This window comes from Diadema antillarum, unplaced genomic scaffold (genome assembly GCF_040938485.1).
Source record: "Diadema antillarum isolate AM-2024a unplaced genomic scaffold, OU_Dant_1.0 scf00000007, whole genome shotgun sequence".
NCBI classification, from domain to species: Eukaryota; Metazoa; Echinodermata; class Echinoidea; order Diadematoida; family Diadematidae; genus Diadema; species Diadema antillarum.
In genome coordinates this window covers 4663812-4685071 of record NW_027270896.1, presented here as the reverse complement: position 1 = coordinate 4685071, position 21260 = coordinate 4663812, and the positions used below count along the sequence as shown (strand labels likewise).

Genomic DNA, 21260 nt, shown 5'->3' with positions numbered 1-21260 from the left:
AGTGCATTCTAAAAATTCTGACGACATTCCGAGTGCGTTCCAAACATTCGGCCCCATTCTTGTGGCCAGCCCGAAGTGGAGAAATATCGATTTTTATTCGAAGGGTATTCTAACTGGACTCTGATTGCATTCTAAATATTTCTACGGCATTCTAAATGTTCCGATGGCATTCTAATAGCATTTGAAACAATCTGATCTCATTTGAGGGAGAATCGGAACGGTGTTGCATCTCAAATTCTGCCAAAATATCGTAAATGCTCAAATGCTCATACAATTACCCCAAGTTAAATACTGGTGATTGAAGAGTTTAGAGTAAAGATAAGAGTTTGGGTTAGGGTTAGGATTAGGTTCAGTATTAGGAGTAGGGTTAGGGTCACGGGAAGGGTCTGGAGTAATTGCCGGGGGGGGGGGGGGGGGGGGGGTAACTGGCCTAAACACTCTCTTTCAAGGAGGTCTTGCCGGAAGACAGCAATCTATAGCAAAGCAATATGGTCCAAGGATGATCGGGTTGAGACTGATGAAAATCACCATTACATTTTTATACGCTATCGGAGACCATTCCGGCGACATTCTTGACACACACGGGACATTCGTGTTCATGGGCGTCACCAGGGGGGGTGCGTTGGGTGCGAACGCACCCCCCTTCAGATCTATAAAAAAAAAAAAAAAAAAAAAAAAAATCAGTCTGCGAGCGACCTCAACGCCGGACGCTAAATAATTACTCTTTTCTAATTTGTTTTTATATTTTGCACCAGGGACACACACACACACACACACACACACACACACACACACACACACACACACACACAAATAATAATAATAATAATTCGCACCCCTGGTCACCTGGCAGCACTGATTTTGTACATATCTATTAGTATTCTACAGTGTTTACTATTTATCGACCGTACTGTACATCCGTACGATACGGAGCACTTATACACGTTTGCCCCATCCCACATAATCATAATTCCCGCAATGAAAAGATTTTCTTGCTTTTTTGTTAGAATTCAAGAAATCTGTCCAATTAGTTCACCCAAAAGCAGTGGCGTAACTACGGAGGGGGGTGCGCCCCCCTCCCAATCCGCTGGCAAAAAAAAAAAAGACTTACCGAAATAGTGATTCAAGTGTTAGTAAACTGCTTTTGAATGAAAGGGTGATCAAGAAATAAGATATTTTTCTATGATTCCTTTTAACCATAATTAGATAGGTATAGTGTGAAACATTGTTCAAAAAGCCCGGACCCGACAAAAGATTGTGATTCAGCGTGATTCCTGGTTGGCATTCTGCATAATTATAAGCAGGATGTGCGCAGTGTACTCAGTACATCCGAACGAAGAGTCGCTACAATGCTGCGCAATGTGATGTAGAATGTATACTTTTGTACCTTACTCTTCGTTATATCAAAGCTAGATCATTGATTTTGCAGTGTTGCTTTATACATACTAGTCTATGTAAAAATGTCTTGCATTGCCAATAAAAAGACTTGCCCTGGGCTAATTCCTAACTTTTCCTTGTACATATAAGACACACACACAAACAAACACGCACAATTAGTTTACGGGATGCTCTAAAGTGCAGATTTTGGACATCCTTTCCCCGCTTGGTCACTTCGACGCCACCTCCCCCAGTCATGAACATAAACCCACACCCTTGACTACCAGTGGCGGATCCAGGAAGAGGGGCGCACCGGGCTCACCGGGCGTCCCCCCTTTAATTTCCAAAGCGAAAAAAAAAATAATATAGCTTCAAACGGCAGTTTTTGGACAGTAAAATGTCAAAATTTTCAAGCTCGCTCGTTCCTCTCGCTCGCATTAGTCGTAATGCCATTCTCCTGAAGTTGCTGCCAGTAATTGCCGGCAGTTGCGCCTGGTGCGCCCCCCTTAATTTCCAAAGCAAAAAAATATAGCTACAAACGGCAATTTGGGGACTGTCAAAATGTAAAAATTTTCAAGATCGCTCGGTCCGTTCGCTCGCATTTAATCTTTATGCCATTCTTCTGATGTTGCTGCCAGTAATTGCCTGCAGGTGCGCCCGGTGCGCCCCCCCCCTTAACTTCCAAAATGAAAAAAAAAAAATGGCTAAGAACGGCAGTTTTGGGACTGTAAAATGTAAAATCTTCAAGCTCGCTCTCTTCGCACGCTCGCATTTAATTGTTATGCAATTCACCTGGATGTTGCTGCCAGTAATTGCCAGCAGTTGCGCCCGGTGCCCCTCCCCCCTTAATTTCCAAAGCGAAAAAAAAAGGCTAAGAAGAGACTGGCAGTTTTTGGACTGTAAAATGTAATATTTTCAAGCTCGCTCGTTCCGCTCGCTCGAATGTAATCAATATGCTCTCCTGATATTGCTTCCAGTATTTGCCAGCAGTTGCGCCCGATGCACCCCCTTATAAATTCTAAAGCGAAGAAATATAGCTACAAACGGCAGTTTGTTTGTTTGTTTGTTTTTTTACTGTAAAATGTCAAAATCTTCAAGCTCGCTCGCTCGCTCGCTCGCATCTTATTGTTATACGCAATTCTCCTGATGTTGCTGCCAGTAATTGCCGGCAGTTGCGCCCGGTGCGCCCCCCCCCCCCACCTCCTTTATTTCCAAAGCGAAAAAATATGGCTCCAAATGGCAGTTTTTGGACTGTAAAATGTCAAAATTTTCAAGCTCGCTCTCTTCGCTCGCTCGCATTTAATTGTTATGCCATTCACCTGATGTTGCTGCCAGTAATTGCCAGTAGTAAGATGCGCCCGGTGCGCCCCCCCCCCTTAATTTCCAAAGCAAAAAAAAAAAAAGATACGGCTACAAAATGCAGTTTTGGGACTGTAAAATGTCAAAATTTTCAAGCTCGCTCGCTCACTCGCTCGCATTTAATTGTTATGCAATTCTCCCGATGTTGCTGCCACTAATTACCGGCAGTTGCGCACGTTGCGCCCCCACCCTTCCTTTATCTCCAAAGCGAAAAAATATGGCTCCAAATGGCAGTTTTTGGACTGTAAAATGTCAAAATTTTCAAGCTCGCTCTCTTCGCTCGCTCGCATTTAATTGTTATGCCATTCCCCTGATGTTGCTGCCAGTAATTGCCAGCAGTAAGATGCGCCCGGTGCGCCCCCCCCCCCTTAATTTCCAAAGCAAAAAAAAAAAAAGATACGGCTACAAAATGCAGTTTTGGGACTGTAAAATGTCAAAATTTTCAAGCTCGCTCGCTCACTCGCTCGCATTTAATTGTTATGCAATTCTCCCGATATTGCTGCCACTAATTACCGGCAGTTGCGCACGTTGCGCCCCCACCCTTCCTTTATCTCCAAAGCGAAAAAATATGGCTCCAAATGGCAGTTTTTGGACTGTAAAATGTCAAAATTTCCAAGCTCGCTCTCTTCGCTCGCTCGCATTTAATTGTTATGCCATTCCCCTGATGTTGCTGCCAGTAATTGCCAGCAGTTTCGCCCGGTGCGACCCCCACCCCCCTTAATTTCCAAAGCAAAAAAAAAATATGGCTACAAACGGCAGTTTTTGGACTGTAAAATGTGAAAATTTTCAAGCTCGCTCGCTCGCTCGCATTTAATTGCTATGCAATTCTCCTGATGTTGCTGCCAGTAATTACCGTCAGTTGCGCACGTTGCGCCCCCACCCCTCCTTTATTTCCAAAGCGAAAAAAGATGGCTCCAAATGGCAGTTTTTGGACTGTAAAATGTGAAAATTTTCAAGCTCGCTCGCTCGCTCGCATCTAATTATTATGCCATTCACCTGATGTTGCTGCCAGTAATTGCCAGCAGTTGCGCCCGTTGCGCCCCCCCCCCCCTTAATTTACAAAGCAAAAAAAAAAATATGGCTACAAACGGCAGTTTTTGGACTGTAAAATGTCAAAATTTTCAAGCTCGCTCGCTCGCTCGCTCGCTCGCATTTAATTGTTATGCAATTCTCCTGATGTTGCTGCCAGTAATTACCGGCAGTTGCGCCCGTTGCGCCCCCACCCCTCCTTTATTTCCAAAGCGAAAAAATATGGCTCCAAATGGCAGTTTTTGGACTGTAAAATGTCAAAATTTCCAAGCTCGCTCTCTTTGCTCGCTCGCATTTAATTATTATGCCATTCACCTGATGTTGCTGCCAGTAATTGCCAGCAGTTGCGCCCGGTGCGCCCCCCTTAATTTACAAAGCAAAAAATATGGCTACAAACGGCAGTTTTGGAACTGTAAAATGTCAAATTTTTCAAGCTCGCTCGCTCCGCTCGCTCGCATGTAGCCGTGATGCCGTTCTCCTGATATCGCTGCCAGTAATTTGTCGTTTCACACCGTCATTCCATAATCCATTTATAAGGGGTACAACCCTCTCCGGCACTTCCACACCCTCCCCCCACCCTTGCTCGCTCCCTCGCATACTAACCCCTCCCCCCCCCCCCCCCCCCCCTAAGATGAAATCCTAGCTACCGGCGCGCCGGTGCCCTTTCCCCGCTTGGTTTCCCTCAAAAAACAGTAAAAGTCTAGGGATTGAGAGCTTCCTATATTCCAAATGTCTGTCAAAAAAATCTCGTAAACATTTAGTGTCAAAACGCACCCCCCTTGAAAAAAAGCTGGTGACGCCCCTGGTGTTGCATTCTAAGTACACTCCAAGTGTATTCTAATTTTTCGGGCTGCATTCTGTTTGAATTCGTGAACATTCAAAGTATATTTGGTAGCCATTCCGGGAACGTTCTGAACGCATTCGAAATACTGCATGCGAGGCGCTTTCCGACCATAAGACTTCGGGCAGCAATCGAACCGCGATCTTGCGGCATTCGAAGTGTTTTCTAAAGATTCTGACCGTGTTCTAACAGTATTCTGAATATGCCTACAGCGTTCAAAGTACATTCGAGCTGCATTTGAGAGCTGATTCATTCGGAATGTGCAGGAATGATTCGAGAAGGGTTCGAAGTGCATAGTATTCGAACAGCATTCCCTGTCAAACTGTTAGAATTTGAATTTTTCTCCCGAATGTGGCCCGAATTTGGAAAATCTTTAATTCCGGCTGGTTCTGCTTGATTCGTGCTGATTCCGAATAAGTATGACGGGGGTATTATATACATGCATCTTTCTAGCCTGTTGGCAACAATGGATGCTTACTTACGAGCGGTATCAAACCAGGACAACGTTATTCCACTATTATAAGGATCATTGGCTGCATAAGTGCTATGACTAAGCAGTGTTTGTCTATTATGCTTGGGAACAAAACGACCGGAATAGAGCGGCACAATGCAGAGCTCTATAACCAAAATTCACAAACTGATGCAATTACTGACATTTGACTGTGCTCAATTAGCTCGTTCAATTGATTTTGTATTTTTTTTTATGTACGAAAAATGAATTCAAAAATAAAATAGAATGAAATCAATAAATCAATTTAAAGGGAGGGGTGGGATGGGGGGGGGGGGGGGGGGGTAAGGTGTAGACCAAGTGTGCTTCGACTTCCGAGTGTGTATAATTGTCTATATCCCAAAAGCAAACATAAAAGCTCCAGATAATTTGTTCCTGGGAACTTGGCTGATAGATTCAGCCAAAATGAAGCGTAAAGCAAGTACCAAACCATCCGGAACCACGTGAAATGAAGCATCCCTCGTACGAATTTATGAAAAGACAGAGAAATTGCAAATGTAAGAGCTTACATAGAATTTCATTGACGACAGAGAATGATTGTAAGGCAAGTGAACAATACGTTTGAAAGGATCATTTTTGAAAAGGAAAAAAAATTAAAAAAGCCTTCAAAACAAAAGCAACAGATGAGAAGAAAAGTATAAGAAAAGGGAAATACAGGAAAATAATTGGGTAGAACTGTACAAAAAAAGAAGAGATAAAGAAATGAAATAAATTTTCCTCAAAATTGATAAAGATTGAGAAAGGCCTGCTGTGAAAGTGCAAACTGACAGCATCGATGCAGAATAGAAGGGATGAGTGATAGTACTGGCTGGAAATGTATGCCTCTGAAATAAGGAGGGCATTTTATAAAGCAGATGATTTCGCGCGATGTATACTTTTGGAAATGAATGAATACAGTCTGTGCCTCTGTAGAGGAAAAAAAGTAAAGCAGATGCAATTCTAATGTATTTCCTTACGTAGCTTTCAAATGAAATAGATATCATATTTTAAGCATGAAATCCCCTGCAATCAAATGATGACAGTGATAATCCACTACCTAAAACCTCAACAGGTCGTTTAACTACCGTTATGTGTAAAATTGCATGCATCATTTTTGTCATTGAAGAAAGTGAGATTTATGTTTATATATCATTTCATTGTGAAAAGAACGAAATAAATTTGAATTGAATTGGATCGAAATCGAGATCACTTTCAAGCTTCATTTCGCCAGACAGCAGACTTTTACTAATAATGTTGATTGATAATGAAGAAACAAAATTGTGTACTCGGTAGATATACATTCCTTCGCTGCATGACTGACTCCAAAAGTTAGTCAGCCACACCACCTGCTCTTTTTGACATGATTCTGTAAATTTCTCTTCCTTTATCATATGCATTCTGTATATGACACTGGTGAGTTCATTGTCTATGGTGATAAAATCTACGGGCTCGATCAATCAAGGATGTTCAATGGTCGGTATTGAGGTGATCGATTGTCGTGTTCCTTTCGAGATTTCTCAGAATGTCTTTGTCGGGTCTTCCCCTTTTTCTGGAACACTAAAAAGGCGAATACACTTTGGCATCAAGTATTGATCTAAGTTTTCAGGTAGATCTGGAGTGACGGTATTTCGATTTCGATTTCTATTTATTTTCATATTTCTCGATGAAAAAATACATCAAATATAACAAAATTAAATGAAGAACATGATATCAAGCTGGAGACATACATAAAATATTGCAAATATATAAAACATATAGTGGTCGATCTATGACGTTTTGAATCTGTGAATGGATACTAAAGAAATATGAAGGAACCTACTTAAAAGCGAGCTTGTTGAGCGTAGGTCCCAGTTAAAATCGAGTTAAAGATTAAGATGGGGAGCACGGGTACAACAATGACCGAAACATAGAGAAAAAAGTACATTTATACAGTTATATAGCAAATTCTTCTCTAATGCAGAGTTGGGGTCGGATAAGCCACATGCTGTAGGCGGATGAACCATTGTCGTTCTGGCGATAATAACAATATGACTCAATATATGATAACAATAATACGGTTAAAAAATATTAAAGATTTATACATTGCGTGTATTAAGGAGGGAACACATGCACCTGCAAATCCCCCCCCCCCAAAAAAAAAGAAGAAAACATTCAACAACCAGTTACAGTGCAGAAGGAATTAAAATACCAGCTGTTACCTCGCCCCATGTCTTAGAGAAGGAAGAAAATGCAATAGGTCATAGACACTGTGACAGAATTTGAGGGCACAAATGGCTGGTTTTAACATAACAACAACCCTGGAGTACGGTACAGCGGGATAGTCCTGTACAGCACAAAACAGATTTCAGTGAGCTGAATTAATGTAATTATTCAATAAATATTGTCTTAATTTGCATTTAAAGGATGATAGTGATAAACAACCTGTGAGTTCAGAGGGGAGATCGTTCCAGTATTTCGGTCCCGCATACATAATTGTTTTCATCGCGAAAATTGTTCGAGTACGTGGAAGGTGATAAGCGTCCCGTTGGCGGATGGGATAATTGTGAACTGAGTAGTTTCTTTTGAACATATGAAGAAAAACATCAGGAAGATCATTCGTGGAGTATTTATACATGAAAATACCTAGGTTGTAATCAAACAAGTCAGGCAATTTCAAAATTCTATTCTTGTGAAAAAATTCATTTGTATGAGATAGATATCCAGCGTTATTGATAATTCTGATGGCACGTTTTTGGAGGAGGAAAAGCGAATCAAGCAAAAATCTGGACGAATTACCCCATATTTAAACCATATGGCTCCAACTGAGTCGTAAGACTATATTTTAGCTTTCTCAAAATTCTTTGTCAATGAATTAACCGGGGGGCCAAAAGCTAAAAACAGAGGTCGAGTTGCACTCTCTCTACAAACTAAGTAGACCATGCTTATTTTCAAGTTTTTATTGAAACAAACAACATTCCACTGGTCTACCTCAAAAAATTTGTTGCGAAAGCCTCCAAATCCAAGATGGCGTCCAAGATGGCCGCCATATTTACTGAATTTGTTATTTGAAAGATAGAATTTGATTGAAAGATCAGATTTCAACAAATGTGATGTCATATGAAAGAGAATAAAATTTTCTACAAGTTGATACCATTTTTGTGGGTTATTGTGATAAGTTGATTGAGATTTTAAGGAAAAAACACTCATTTTTTGATATTTTTCTGAAAAAAGGAAAATCATGAAAATGCTTGATTCAGCATAAATCAGAGAAAGACTGAAGGATTATCTTGAAACGTTTCAAGAATTTTGTTTGACATATGATTAATATTTGGAGAAAATTAGGGGTCAGTACCGTTTTTGATTCAGGAGTTATAATGTCTCAAACTTGAAAACTCACTATGTAAAAATGGCCACTTTAGTTGTGACAATACCTTGTTGGTCGTAAAAAGAGCCTGCGCGCGCCAAGACTACTACACGCACCGCTGACACTGGCGCTTGTCAGTGCCTGTGGTGCGTGTAGTAGTCTTGGTAAACGCAGACATTTTCTTTGACAAACAAGGGTTTGTGCCTGCAAACTAACTTTTCATACCAAGTGGTAGCTCAGGTGACGCTGATTGCTATTATTTCAAAGTAGATTGTTCTGAAGCAGATGAGATGAAGCAAAAATATCTTTCAAATAGAGGTAGAAACTTGAAACAACCTTGCTATAGAAAGTTTAAAACAAAATCTGGATCAATCACTCAAAAAATTCAAGATTGCAGGCCATCAAAGCTGACATAGTGTATAAAATTGCGCCAAAGTAAATGTATTATTTCGTTTTTGATACAATTTTGTCTGTTGTGCTATCTTAAACTGTCTTAGGTTTTTATGGACACATTTTTAGAACCAGTGATATTCTACTCTCCGAAAAAGAAAAAAAAAACAAATCGAGTAGAAGATTTTGCTTTTGATGTGAGGAGTGAATAACAAGAAAACGGTGAATTTAGAGTGAAATTGGAGTGACTTTTGAGTGAAAATGTTCATTTTCACTCATTTTAGAGTGACCTTAATAGGCACGGCTCCACACTAACTTTTATTTTTGGTGGCCCAAAGGCAAATATCCGATCTTTTTGGGTGGCCCGATCAGGCCACCTATGTTCTTCATTTCTGACATTTTGGTGGCCCGACGTGCGTTTTTGGTGGCCCCGGGCCACCGGACCACCGTTAGTGTCGAGCCCTGCCTTAGGGATCACTTGTCACTCTTCGAGTGATCCCCGAGGTCACTCTAAAATGAGTGAAAATGAACATTTTCACTCTCGAGTGATCCTGATATCTAATATGGGAAAGCATCTACCAATGCCATAAGCTCAGATCAATTGTGACACATTGAAATCAGCCTAAAAACAATGTAAGAAAAATCTGGTAACAGAAAATACAGTTTCAGAATGCTTATTTGTAAATGTGAATATACAGCACGAATAATCAATTTGGACAATTTTATTCGAACAATATACTGAAAAGTAATTTCGCACAACACATTTCGCATAACAAAGTTGAGAAATTGCCGCCATGTCGGATTTCCTTTTTTTTTTTGGGGGGGGGGGGGGGGGGGTTCGGATCAGAAGGGCTTTCAAGGACATCTACGGATCAGACATTATTACACATATACCATTATCATTCAGGCGTTTCTACAACAGCAGAGTAACATACAAGTAAAAAAGCATATCTTTGATACAGAAGCATTTCTTTTTTATCAAAGATTGGGACTTACCCTAACACTGGAATGAGCTCCACCCCCCCCCCCCCCAAAAAAAAAAAGACCCTCAATATGGTTTACACTAGCACATTATCGTTCGGATGTATAGGAACATGTAATAGACAGCAATATAAGAAGATTTAAAAAATATATCAAATTATAAGTAATAAGTTGAGATTTAACTTTGACGCAACACACTAAAGGTATTTTACCATTGGGAGAGATATCACATTCGGTTTATATGTGCAGGTTAGTTGTATTACAAAACATTCTACCATATAAAAAAATTATAATAAAGCCTAAAACATACAGAGATATCACCATTGCTTTTCAAGAAACCATAGCCATAACTGTTGACAATTTAGTATATAAAAAACATTCTTATCAGATGTATTTAGTATATCTAACAATATTTAGCATTAATTATACTGATTTCAGTTTGTACATTACTTGTTCTATCCCTAACTCACAGTTTAGAACTAGTTTGAGGAATTAAGTAAAGCTGGGTTTTTGTTTTACGTGCACTAATGGTAAATAATGCCTTGAACGACAACCTCGATTAATTACGGCCATCTTGAATTTTGTGTGGATACTATTTTTATCGCTAAATATTACACATTGGCAAAATTTGTGCCAAATTCCAAGCTCCTATCTCTTTTTGGAAAATACTTTCTGTTCAATTTTATCTGCCTCAGAACAATCTACTATGATGAAATGCTACAGTAATAGCGATCAGCGTCACCTATACCACTTGGCATGAAAAGTTAGTTTGCAGGAACTTGCAAGTTACTAGACCGTTACAGTATTACATGTGACCATATAAACACATTGTATGCAAAATGTATAATGCATAAATGCAATTTTTTCAAGTTTTAGACGTTAACTTGTCAATAGTGTATGATATTGCCTGTAATTCCAGAAATATGAATTATGTCTCAATCTCAGTAAATTGCAATCTCAATCGCAGGTTTCAAAATAATTCTTCAGTTCTTCTTTGATAAATACTAAATCATGCATTTTCACATTTCTTCCTTTTTTCAAGACAATGTAAAAATATGGATCCCCCCCCCCAATTTATCACAATACACAGCTAAAGTGGTATCAACTGTTAGGAAGTTTTACTCTCCTTCATATGACATCAAATGTGTTGCAATCCAATGTCTCTATCAAATTTTATGTTTGAAATGTTAACTTCAATAAAAATGGCGGCCCTATTGGACCGCATCTGTACTTTGGACGTTTTTGCAACAAATCTATTGAGGTGTACTTACGGAACATTGCTTAGTATGCTTAATATTATGTATGGTCTTGTTTATAGAGAGAGTGGAACTCGAAAAGTAAGCACGATCGTGGATTTGACCCTCTGTGACGTCTTTGGGAAGAGATGCGTGTAAATGCATATTATGTAAAATGGGATTTCAAGTTTGAGACATTATAACTCCTAAACCAAATACAATACTGACCTCTAATTTTCTCCAAATATTGATTATATGGGAAAGATGTTAATTTCTGCATGGTTTTCATGAACTTTTTAATTTAATTTTTTTTTTTTACTTTTTTAGAAATATTTATGGTGCATTCTGAAAAAAAAAATATCCCCGTACAAACCTAAGATGGTTTGAAATAGCATTAAAATGTTCAGAATATATAAAAACCATATAAATAGACAGCAAAACAGACAAAATTGTATCAAATCGAAATGATACATTTACTTTGGCGCAATACACTATGTCAGCTTTGATGGCCTGCAATCTTGAATTTTTCGAGTGATTGATCCAGATTTTGTTTCAAACTTTCTATAGCAAGGTTGTTTCAAGCTTCTACCTCTATTTGAAAGATATTTTTGCTTCATCTCATCTGCTTCAGAACAATCTACTTTGAAATAATAGCAATCAGTGTCACCTGAGCTACCACTTGGTATGAAAAGTTAGTTTGCAGGCACAAACCCTTGTTTGTCAAAGAAAATGTCTGCGTTTGCCAAGACTACTACACGCACCACTGGCACTGCTACAAGCGCCAGTGTCAGTGGTGCGTGTAGTAGTCTTGGCGCGCGCAGGCTCTTTTTACGACCAACAAGGTATTGTCACAACTAAAGTGGCCATTTTTACATAGTGAGTTTTCAAGTTTGAGACATTATAACTCCTGAACCAAAAACGGTACTGACCCCTAATTTTCTCCAAATATTAATTATATGTCAAACAAAATTCTTGAAACGTTTCAAGATAATCCTTCAGTCTTTCTCTGATTTATGCTGAATCAAGCATTTTCATGATTTTCCTTTTTTCAGAAAAATATCAAAAAATGAGTGTTTTTTCCTTAAAATCTCAATCCACTTATCACAATAACCCACAAAAATGGTATCAACTTGTGGAAAATTTTATTCTCTTTCATATGACATCACATTTGTTGAAATCTGATCTTTCAATCAAATTCTATCTTTCAAATAACAAATTCAGTAAATATGGCGGCCATCTTGGATTTGGAGGCTTTCGCAACAAATTTTTTGAGGTAGACCAGTGGAATGTTGTTTGTTACAATAAAAACTTGAAAATAGGCATGGTCTACTTAGTTTGTAGAGAGAGTGCAACTCACTCGTTAAGTAAGCGACTTTTTGGGGTTTGGCCCTCCGGTTAAATGCTTAATTCCAGTTTATGACAACGGCTTTCTCGAGCGTCAAGCGTCCTGCAATGTTTGCATCCGCGGCAGTAACGCAGCTATTTCCCTTATCAATAAGCTCTTGAAATCTCCGAGATATTATGTCCTTGTTTACAAAATCGTCAAAAACTAGGTCATTGGAATGCAGCGGGTTTCCTTCGTTTCTCATTTTTTTTTTTGGGGGGGGGGAGGGGGTATTTCCATTGATGTTCAAAAGCATCAATTCGATAGGAAAGATGTTAACTGATAATTTCACATGCGACGTATCAACATGTGTCAAAGTTCAATTTCTAGTCTCTCCATACCGATATCAGCAGGGATATCAAGTTTCGGCAGAGATGAAAATTTGTCGGTTCACCTTGCCCCTTCGCCTCAAAAAAGTGGAGGAACCATAACATAACAAGCGTATAATAGAGCATTATAATAATGATAGTAATCGATAACAACCATATAATGCTTCGAATAGGCGTTTCTAAGCGCACTGACACATAAATCGCTCAAAGTAAACTTTCGTTTTCTTCTCTCATTATTGATTGGCTTTTGTGTGTGTTTGTTTGTTTGTGTGTGTGTGTGTGTATGTGTGTGTGTGTGTATTACCTGTTTATTTTACATTTCTTTTAATTAGTCAACTTGTACGTAGGCAACAGGGCAACAGTGACCATTTATAGGGTGCCATTATGTAGAATCATAAAATGGGTTCAAGAATGTAGCCAATTGGAAGCGCTGAAATGAGTCACGTGTGCGTGCATTAATTTCTCACTTACATACACGGCCTGACGTCACAATGTTTACACTAGCAGTGCGCACTCAATCAGTTGTTACAAGTGCGTCGCGCGCTACTATACGTGCTGTCAATCCTGTAAACAACTTCTAGTTCGGGCTGCCGGCCGGCCTTTCTTGTGTGCATAACATGTGTGGCGTACGTATACTCTTATACGTACAGTACTTATATGTGCGGAATTTCCGAGTGCGACGTGCGTAAATGTTTGGGACGAACATCTTCGGACATCTTGACTCTTGAGCGAGTGCTACACGTTTATAGCTGACTGGTATTGACCCACAAAGGTACGTGAAAAATGCTGTTAGTTTGCTAAATGCTGTTAGCTCACTCTCGGGTATTTACAACGTAGTGCAACATGCACGAGGCGAAGCCTCGTGCATGTTTCACAATTGTAAATACCCTCGAGTGCGCTACATCTCCACTATCGCACTCTATCCTGTGCATCATTTGTATACTAACGCTTGTCATTATTTTCCCATCTGTAATGACATCACAGTCAAAGTGTGGATTCCTAATGGTGTCGATTAGGCACTGTGCTGAAAGGCGTTCTCTGTAATTGAAACCATTTATTCACTCTGTAGTACCCGATCGAGTGTCGAATATACACTACGAAGCTGTTCTCCAGAAGTCATAAGAATGTCTGTCACAACGCTGAAGAATCTGCACATGGCCACTCGCGATCGAGCAGATCCATTCATACTTGAACTATTTTACACACACAAATAGGTCTACGATAGGCCTACATGAATTAGTCTGCTGTAGAAGTCCTGCACAGGTATTTTTAGTTTCACCCCGGATCCTCCTGTTGTATACTGTACATACACAGTTTCTTATCTTTAACATTATATTCCTAATTCAATTTCCGAAAGAGCGGCATACAATGGGAGGATGTATTGTCCTAATTCTATTCATCAGTTTGAGACCGTCAGTCTCGTAATTAAATCAATGCCTGGATTCCCTTCGGTAAATTCTTCTCAGAAAGAATCCCCTGTGTAGTCTCAACAGGTAGATGACGTCACAGAAGGAAAATTTCCATAATGAACAGAATTGAGGAAGCGGTGATCTCGAGTTCGGAGGCATGCGAAAGAGGTTTGTACGGCGCATGCGCGGAGACATCAACTCGGAGGAATGCAAAAAGTGTCGACATTGTGTTCATTCTCCCTGGTCCTTTTCCTCTTGATAACCGAAGAAAAATCATGGCAAACATGAGCTTACTTAGCGGCAAAGCCAGCGCACTTTTTGTTTTTCAAGGTGCCCAGCTTTTCCCCTATAGGCCTACTGTTGCATTACCACGAGATACCACCCGGACAATCCGTAAATTCGTGTATGCTAAGTATGCGCAAGACAATCGTAAAGCGCAGGTGACTTGAAAGGCTAAGGTTTCATACATACATACATACATACATACACTATATGGTGCAATCTGTATATAATATTCTTTTTAATAATATAATACAACATACATACATACATACATACATACATACACTATATGGTGCAATCTGTGTATAATATTCTTTTTAATAATATAATACAAATCTTAGTAAGTTGATCCTGTTGTAAACTTGAAGAGTTTGTTCGCAAAAACCGATAAGTCCATATTTGCCGAATGGAGATATTTGCGATTAAAGGTCAAGAAAAATAAAGAGAATAATAAGAAAATTTTTGCTTCTTTTGACCATAACTTCAAAAATGTACCTTTATATAACGTAGTGACAAATACATCATTTAAAAGGTATTATTTTGTATTCTATGACAGAGACCGTACTTCAAAATCTTCAAAAATGGACTTATCGGTTTTTGCGAACGAACCCTTCACTTATAACTGTTTTGGGTGTGTATGATTAAAAGAAAATTTAAGCAGACAGGAGATTCCTATTGTTGCGCTGCAGTATAAAGCAGCTGCACTGTTGAGGATCATTATTAGATTTATTATCATTACCATAATTATTGTTATTATAATCATTATTATTACTATATAGATGGATTTACTGGTTGATTATACTTCATCATTCGCATCAGTTTTGAGAAAAAACAAAAAATTCAAAACAACAACAAGGACAACAGCAAGTGACAGGAAAAAAGGTGTCACAATACGTTCATGTCTATATCGGGCAGTATCCAAAACCGCAGGCAGTAGTCGTATAATCTCCTTCCTTCGTGCATGTTGCATTTATTCCGCCCAGCGGAGACTGCTTGCTTCGATCGATACTCTATTACGGAAGCGACTCACAGGAGCAGGTGTGTTGGTAAGGTTAAAAGAAATACATAGGAGCGAAAACGCAAGAGATGAAAGACAGAAAAGCTATGCAGTCTTCAGAAAATTCCGTTCTGTCTTTTAGCGAAGTTATCGACGAAGTTGCGTGAAAGATGTTATAAGCATCCGATTCAGCGAAAATGTTCTCCCAACTTTCGGCAGACGAAATTCGTCATTTGCGCTGACTGAACTTCATGTAACCTTCTACCTGCCAGCTCAATTCTCTACAAGCCACAATCCCCCTTCCATTCCCCCTTTTTAATCCTACTGACAAAGTGAGGCGCCATATTCCATAATGTACCTGATAAATGTGAACAGATTCCCTTTATACATAATCGCCCACAGCGTTGCGCTGTTTTTGTCTCCTAAATCTCACCTTTTCGTGAATAGTGGTTCTTGCTGAAGTAGACTCGAATCATTATCGCATAAGTTCATCGTCGCCCTGAGGTTTTTAAAGGGCAGACCACCTTTTCATTCAGCCAATTCTGTTATGGCGCTGTGAATGGGTTTCTACATATTATTTTCATGCATTGTGACCAGGAATAGAGGTAAAATGGCACATCAAAGAGGCGTGCCTATCAGCGTACATCAATGCTTTTAATGCAGTCATGGCATTAGAAACCATGTATACTCAGCACTACATGGGGCTGCTCAAGAGGGGTCTTTTAAAGGAGGCGTCGGCAACTTCAACAAAACTTTAGTTTGTACCTCTATGCTACTTTGATTTCAGGTTTATACATACTACTAATTGTGTCTTGTCAGTTCAACATGATCATGTGAACAACAGCCGATTCATCAACGATGATGAGAATCACAACATGAATCCTTTTCAGATTTGTGACGTCACTTAAGAGCCGATGTTTGAATGTTCCATTTGGTTGATGGAAAGAAATCATTATGTTATATAATTACTGAGTACTCTTGTTGGATCCCCCGAACAGAGTTCGGAGGATACTATGGATTTCGCCGCCGCGTCCGCCGCAGAGATTTTCTTGTGAGCGCTATATACTGGCTGCAGTTCTTCTTAGATCATCTTCAAATTTGGCATGAAGGTGCATTATGGTAAAACGAAGAGGCCTATTGTTTTTAGTGGTGGTGCCCTCGCTTGTTCCGTCTTTATACATGAACAGGTAAATTTAACAGGGTCTGCTTGTGTGTGCGACGCTGGCCTTGTTTCTTGACCGATTTTTTTTTTTTTTTTCAAATTTGGTATGTAAATGTATCACAGTCAAATCTATACACCTATACCTGTTGATAATGCTGCCCTAACTGTTCCACCTTTTACAGGGTCAAAGGTCACCCTGATCATGTCAAAATTTGCAAATCATGCACAGGGGATTTGGCAAATATCCATTATATGCAGTGAAGTGGTTGACAAATAAGCTATAAACCTACTTAAGCATGGTAGGTAAAGGAAGAAAAAACAGATGTTTGGGGGCGGTCAGACCATTACCCAGTCGTCAGGGGAAAAACACTCCACTAGCAAAAAAATAAGAAAATAAGACAGCAAACATAACCACACCCACGCCACATTAATGGTATAGTCAAGGCGCTAATTCCTGTACGGGCCTTAATTAAGGAGTTCGTTCAACCCACCCCGCAGAAAAGGTTTGACCACACAGAGTGGTAGATGGGACCTCCAGGAACACCCCCAGGTAGTATGTGAGTTGAAATTGTGGTATCAATAAAATTTTACAGGCCATTTTAGTTGCGACAAGACCTTATTGTTCGAAAAAGAGTCTGCGCACGCCAAGACTACCCGCACCACTAGCACTGCTACAGGCGCCAGTGCTGCGTGTAGTAGTCTTAGCGCACGCAGACTTTTTCCTCGGCAAACAAGGGTTTTTGCCAGCAAACTCACTAGCTGAGGTCAGAATAGTTTAGTTTCTAGCCGTTTTTATTTCGTGTATATTTTTTCCGAGTTGCAGCAAGCCGAGTGAGGTTGCATACCCAGTGATTGTGACCCCAAACCGTTCGGGCGTCGCAATCACTTGGTATGCGCCTTCAATCGGCTTAGCACAATAAAGTGGGCTTCTACACATGCGCAAGCTGCAACTCGGAGAGATGAAAACGAAATAAAAACGACTAGAAACTAGACTGGGGTCGGTTACGGCTGGCACTGAAAATCACAACATAATCACAGTTTTTTGCAGTCATTTCATGAATAATTCCTCAAAACACCGTAAAACCATATATATATATGTTGCTAGAGATGTCAGCAAAACAATGGGATACATTGTAAGTTAAAATATTGTGCATGGTTACCATGGTAACCAGATGTATACAGGTGATTGATAATCCAAAAATGCCTCCAACTGCTGCAAACTTTGGTATTTTTTGTTCAGTTTTTTTTTTATAGATAGGTGAATTAAAAACAAACATTTCTATTGATTATTGTTCAAAAAAGTTTTTTTCCTGTGGCCATGGCAACCAGTAATATCCAATCAGGATTCAGCTGTCAATACTTAAGAACTAATGCCCATATTTTCAAAAAGCTCAATAAGCATGTCATTCTGCATAATTGTACCATTTACCGTACTTTTAACACATATTTGACTTCAAATTACAGGCAAATGTTGCTTCCAGCAATGTATGGACACAAAATTCCCTCCAAAATCTATGTTAATACAGAGAGCAAAGCCGACGATATTTTGATATTAGCTTTTTAGAGTATATATTTACAGAGAAATGGTTATTTGAAACAACCTTGGAAAAGAGCAGAAGAAAGCAATTGATTGTTCTTGTTCTTAAAGGAAATTAATTCAAGAATGCAGATAAATTCCTTTCTAAAGAAGGAATATACACGTACACTGCATTATCCATCAATGGAATCAAAAGCGTACTTTTCGTTGGTAAGCTATATATATTTGGACGACTTGTGGTGATATTTCATAATCAAGTTCGAATTACCAATTCTTTGTTAATCATGACTCTGACCCCTAGAAATGACACCAAGCAGTATACTGGCAGTAGTATATAAAAAATGTAAAGCTGCACAGCGACGAGTATAAGGGAACACATGAATGCCTTGCATCACGCAGTATATAGGTGAATCGTGACGGCATTTTGGGCAAATTCCACATTTTTTTTCTTGTGTGTGTATGTGTGTGCGTGTGTCTTTCACACTTGATGGACTTTGTTTAGAATTGGCTGTTTATTGTCAGCTTTCCAGACCTTTTGCCAACTCTAGTTCTGTTCACAATTATGCGCCCTTCACGGCGACGCCACTTTTTGCCAAGAGTTGCATTCTTCCATCAGATGCTCATGACGTATGGCTTCGTGATTTAGCTTCATCCTGGACCGGTTGCATGTGTAAGTGTTCGCCACACTAGAGATCACAGTCACGAAAAAGTGGCCAGCAGTGGAGTGTAATAATATGCTTCACTTCTACTTTTGAAAAAATGAAAGCACGTGGCATTTTCAAAATCACCCAAATCGAAGTCACCAACATTTTCAGATTAGACCTAGCATGTAACTGTAGTATAATACGTCTGAAACATTGTTAGGATATCATTAATGCTCGACTTTGCTTTTGTGCATGTTTTCCCCATTCTGTAGAAGAAGAAGAAGAAAATCTTTGATTTCTTTATTTTGCTAGTATTGGATAGTGCGGCATGAAAATCGAATTTTCACTCCTTGACACCACTGTGTAAGAGCACCTTGGAAGTGTGTTAGCGCCCTTATTGTAGCTATCATACTAAACACTCAATCCTAACTTTATTTTTTTTTTGATTTACCATTATGGTCGACTTATCAACTGCAAACACACACACACACGCACACACACACACAAACACACAAACACACAAACACACACACACATACATACACACACACACACACACACACACACACACACACACGGACACATAGAGAGAAGAGCCAACAGAATAATGAGACATTCATTTGAGGTTTCAGGCCATTAATCTTCCTCAACTTGTTATACCATCCGTCGCATCCGATTAAGGATTTTTTTTTTTGAATGAAAGAAAAGTACATGAAAAACTAAGAACAAGGAAACCACAGTTCAAGAATAGTTGCGACTAAAATATGACGTATAGACCATAAATTCTTACCGCAAACCCCGTGGAATTGATGTTCATGTTTGTTGAATTTACACAAATATAACGTTGGAGGAGGAGTTTATCGTATACAGACAAACTTCGGTGATTTTGACCTGCATGTCACTTTGCATAATGTAATGTTCGTGACAAAGATACATTTGAACGTTGAGCTCTAGTGGGAGTGCTGTGGTTAAAGTGGACGAGTGATCTGGACATGTTGTATGTGTGTTTTCTAATACTCGCACCTTTACTCAATTAATGATTGGGAGTTTTATCCTCAGAGGTTCTCGACCTCCAATAGAGAGTGCAAAACTTCGGAAGGACTTCGAGTCAACGCTGATCAGCGGAATGTTAGCAAATATTTATTGTCTTACCCGAATAGAGACAGCAAAAAATGGACACGATTATTTGTAACTTGCTACATTTGTGTGACTGTTCTCGCAGAGGTTTCCTGAAATACGCGAAACTCCCGTCAGAGTCCCCGAAAGAGTTCAGCTCCAACAACAATGGCGACACTGGGTCACATAGCAATGGTTTCGGCGCGGGTCACGAGGTCACGACGCCAGAGAAGGCCAAGGGAAAGGGGGCATCCCCCGACGAGGACTCGAAGTCGGAAACAGCGCCACGTGCCCCAGATGGAGGTAGGCCTAATAGATACTTCAAAAGCATATGCAACAATTGTCTTCTCCCTGATCATGGTTAAGGGTGAGGGTTCCATGACAAGGGAAATAACGAAGTGTATTGTATCAATTTTTGATTTGATTTTGATTTGATACATTTACACTCTGTATGGCATCATTTACATTTCCTTTTTTTTAGCAATATAATCAAACACAATACATACATATATGATACTCACTATAGCCAGTTTCTGCAATTTCAATAATTTTCATTACATATGCATGTGTGACATAATTACAGTAGGCCCTACATTGTGTTATGAATTGCCACACAGAACGGTAGCCAGTAATAATTGTTATATCTATACTTTCTAAATTTCATCAAGCAGGAAGCAGGGGACATTAGAAACACATAACCATTAGTATATAATTACAAACATAATCACGCCAGCAAAAAAACAAACAAACAAACCCCAAAACACCACAATCACAACTAAGTAGAATGACAAATAATGCAAAGAGGTGGTGCTTTATGATACATGTATGGTAAGCAGCAAACAGAAATGACGTAAGTATAAGGAAATAAGTGTACTTCTAAAATGTGACTATCCATCAAAGTATCTTTGTTTTTAAGCAGACAATTAATGGACGTTCTGTTTGTGTATGCTTCTTTCTACAACTTTAAAAGAGTATTTTCATTGATTACAATACACGAATCCTGATTTTATCATATCTACTGTTGACCAAGGTATGACGCTATGCTATTGTCACGGGGTCTCTCTTTGGAACATAGGCGTATGTGGTATAGTTATTAGGAGATTGTGAGTGTGATGTACTGGGTCGGAGAAGTGTGAGAAGACATGTATTGTTCCTTTTGAGATTTCGTGATAGATGAGGTTGGTAGCGGGCCTCACGGACTGTAGAATGGAATTTGAAGCATGACAGACTGCACTAAAACTCAAGATTCCGGTTCACAATGACTTTATCAAGGCGACATGACACTCGCCTGCTCCACATGACATTCAATACATGTACACGGTATAACATTGTCATTCTTGTGATCTGCCGAAGTCTGA

At 39.4% G+C, this 21260-nt stretch overlaps 1 protein-coding gene across 1 annotated transcript in view; it reads left to right on the top strand.

Moving 5' to 3' along the window:
• LOC139716794 (monocarboxylate transporter 13-like) overlaps nucleotides 1-21260 on the top strand; it is a 64066-nt gene that overhangs the window by 30004 nt on the left and 12802 nt on the right. The window contains exon 2 of the mRNA XM_071628327.1: nucleotides 20009-20205. Within this exon, the coding sequence (XP_071484428.1) occupies nucleotides 20009-20205 (197 nt within the window). The remainder of the gene's footprint in view (nucleotides 1-20008; nucleotides 20206-21260) is intronic.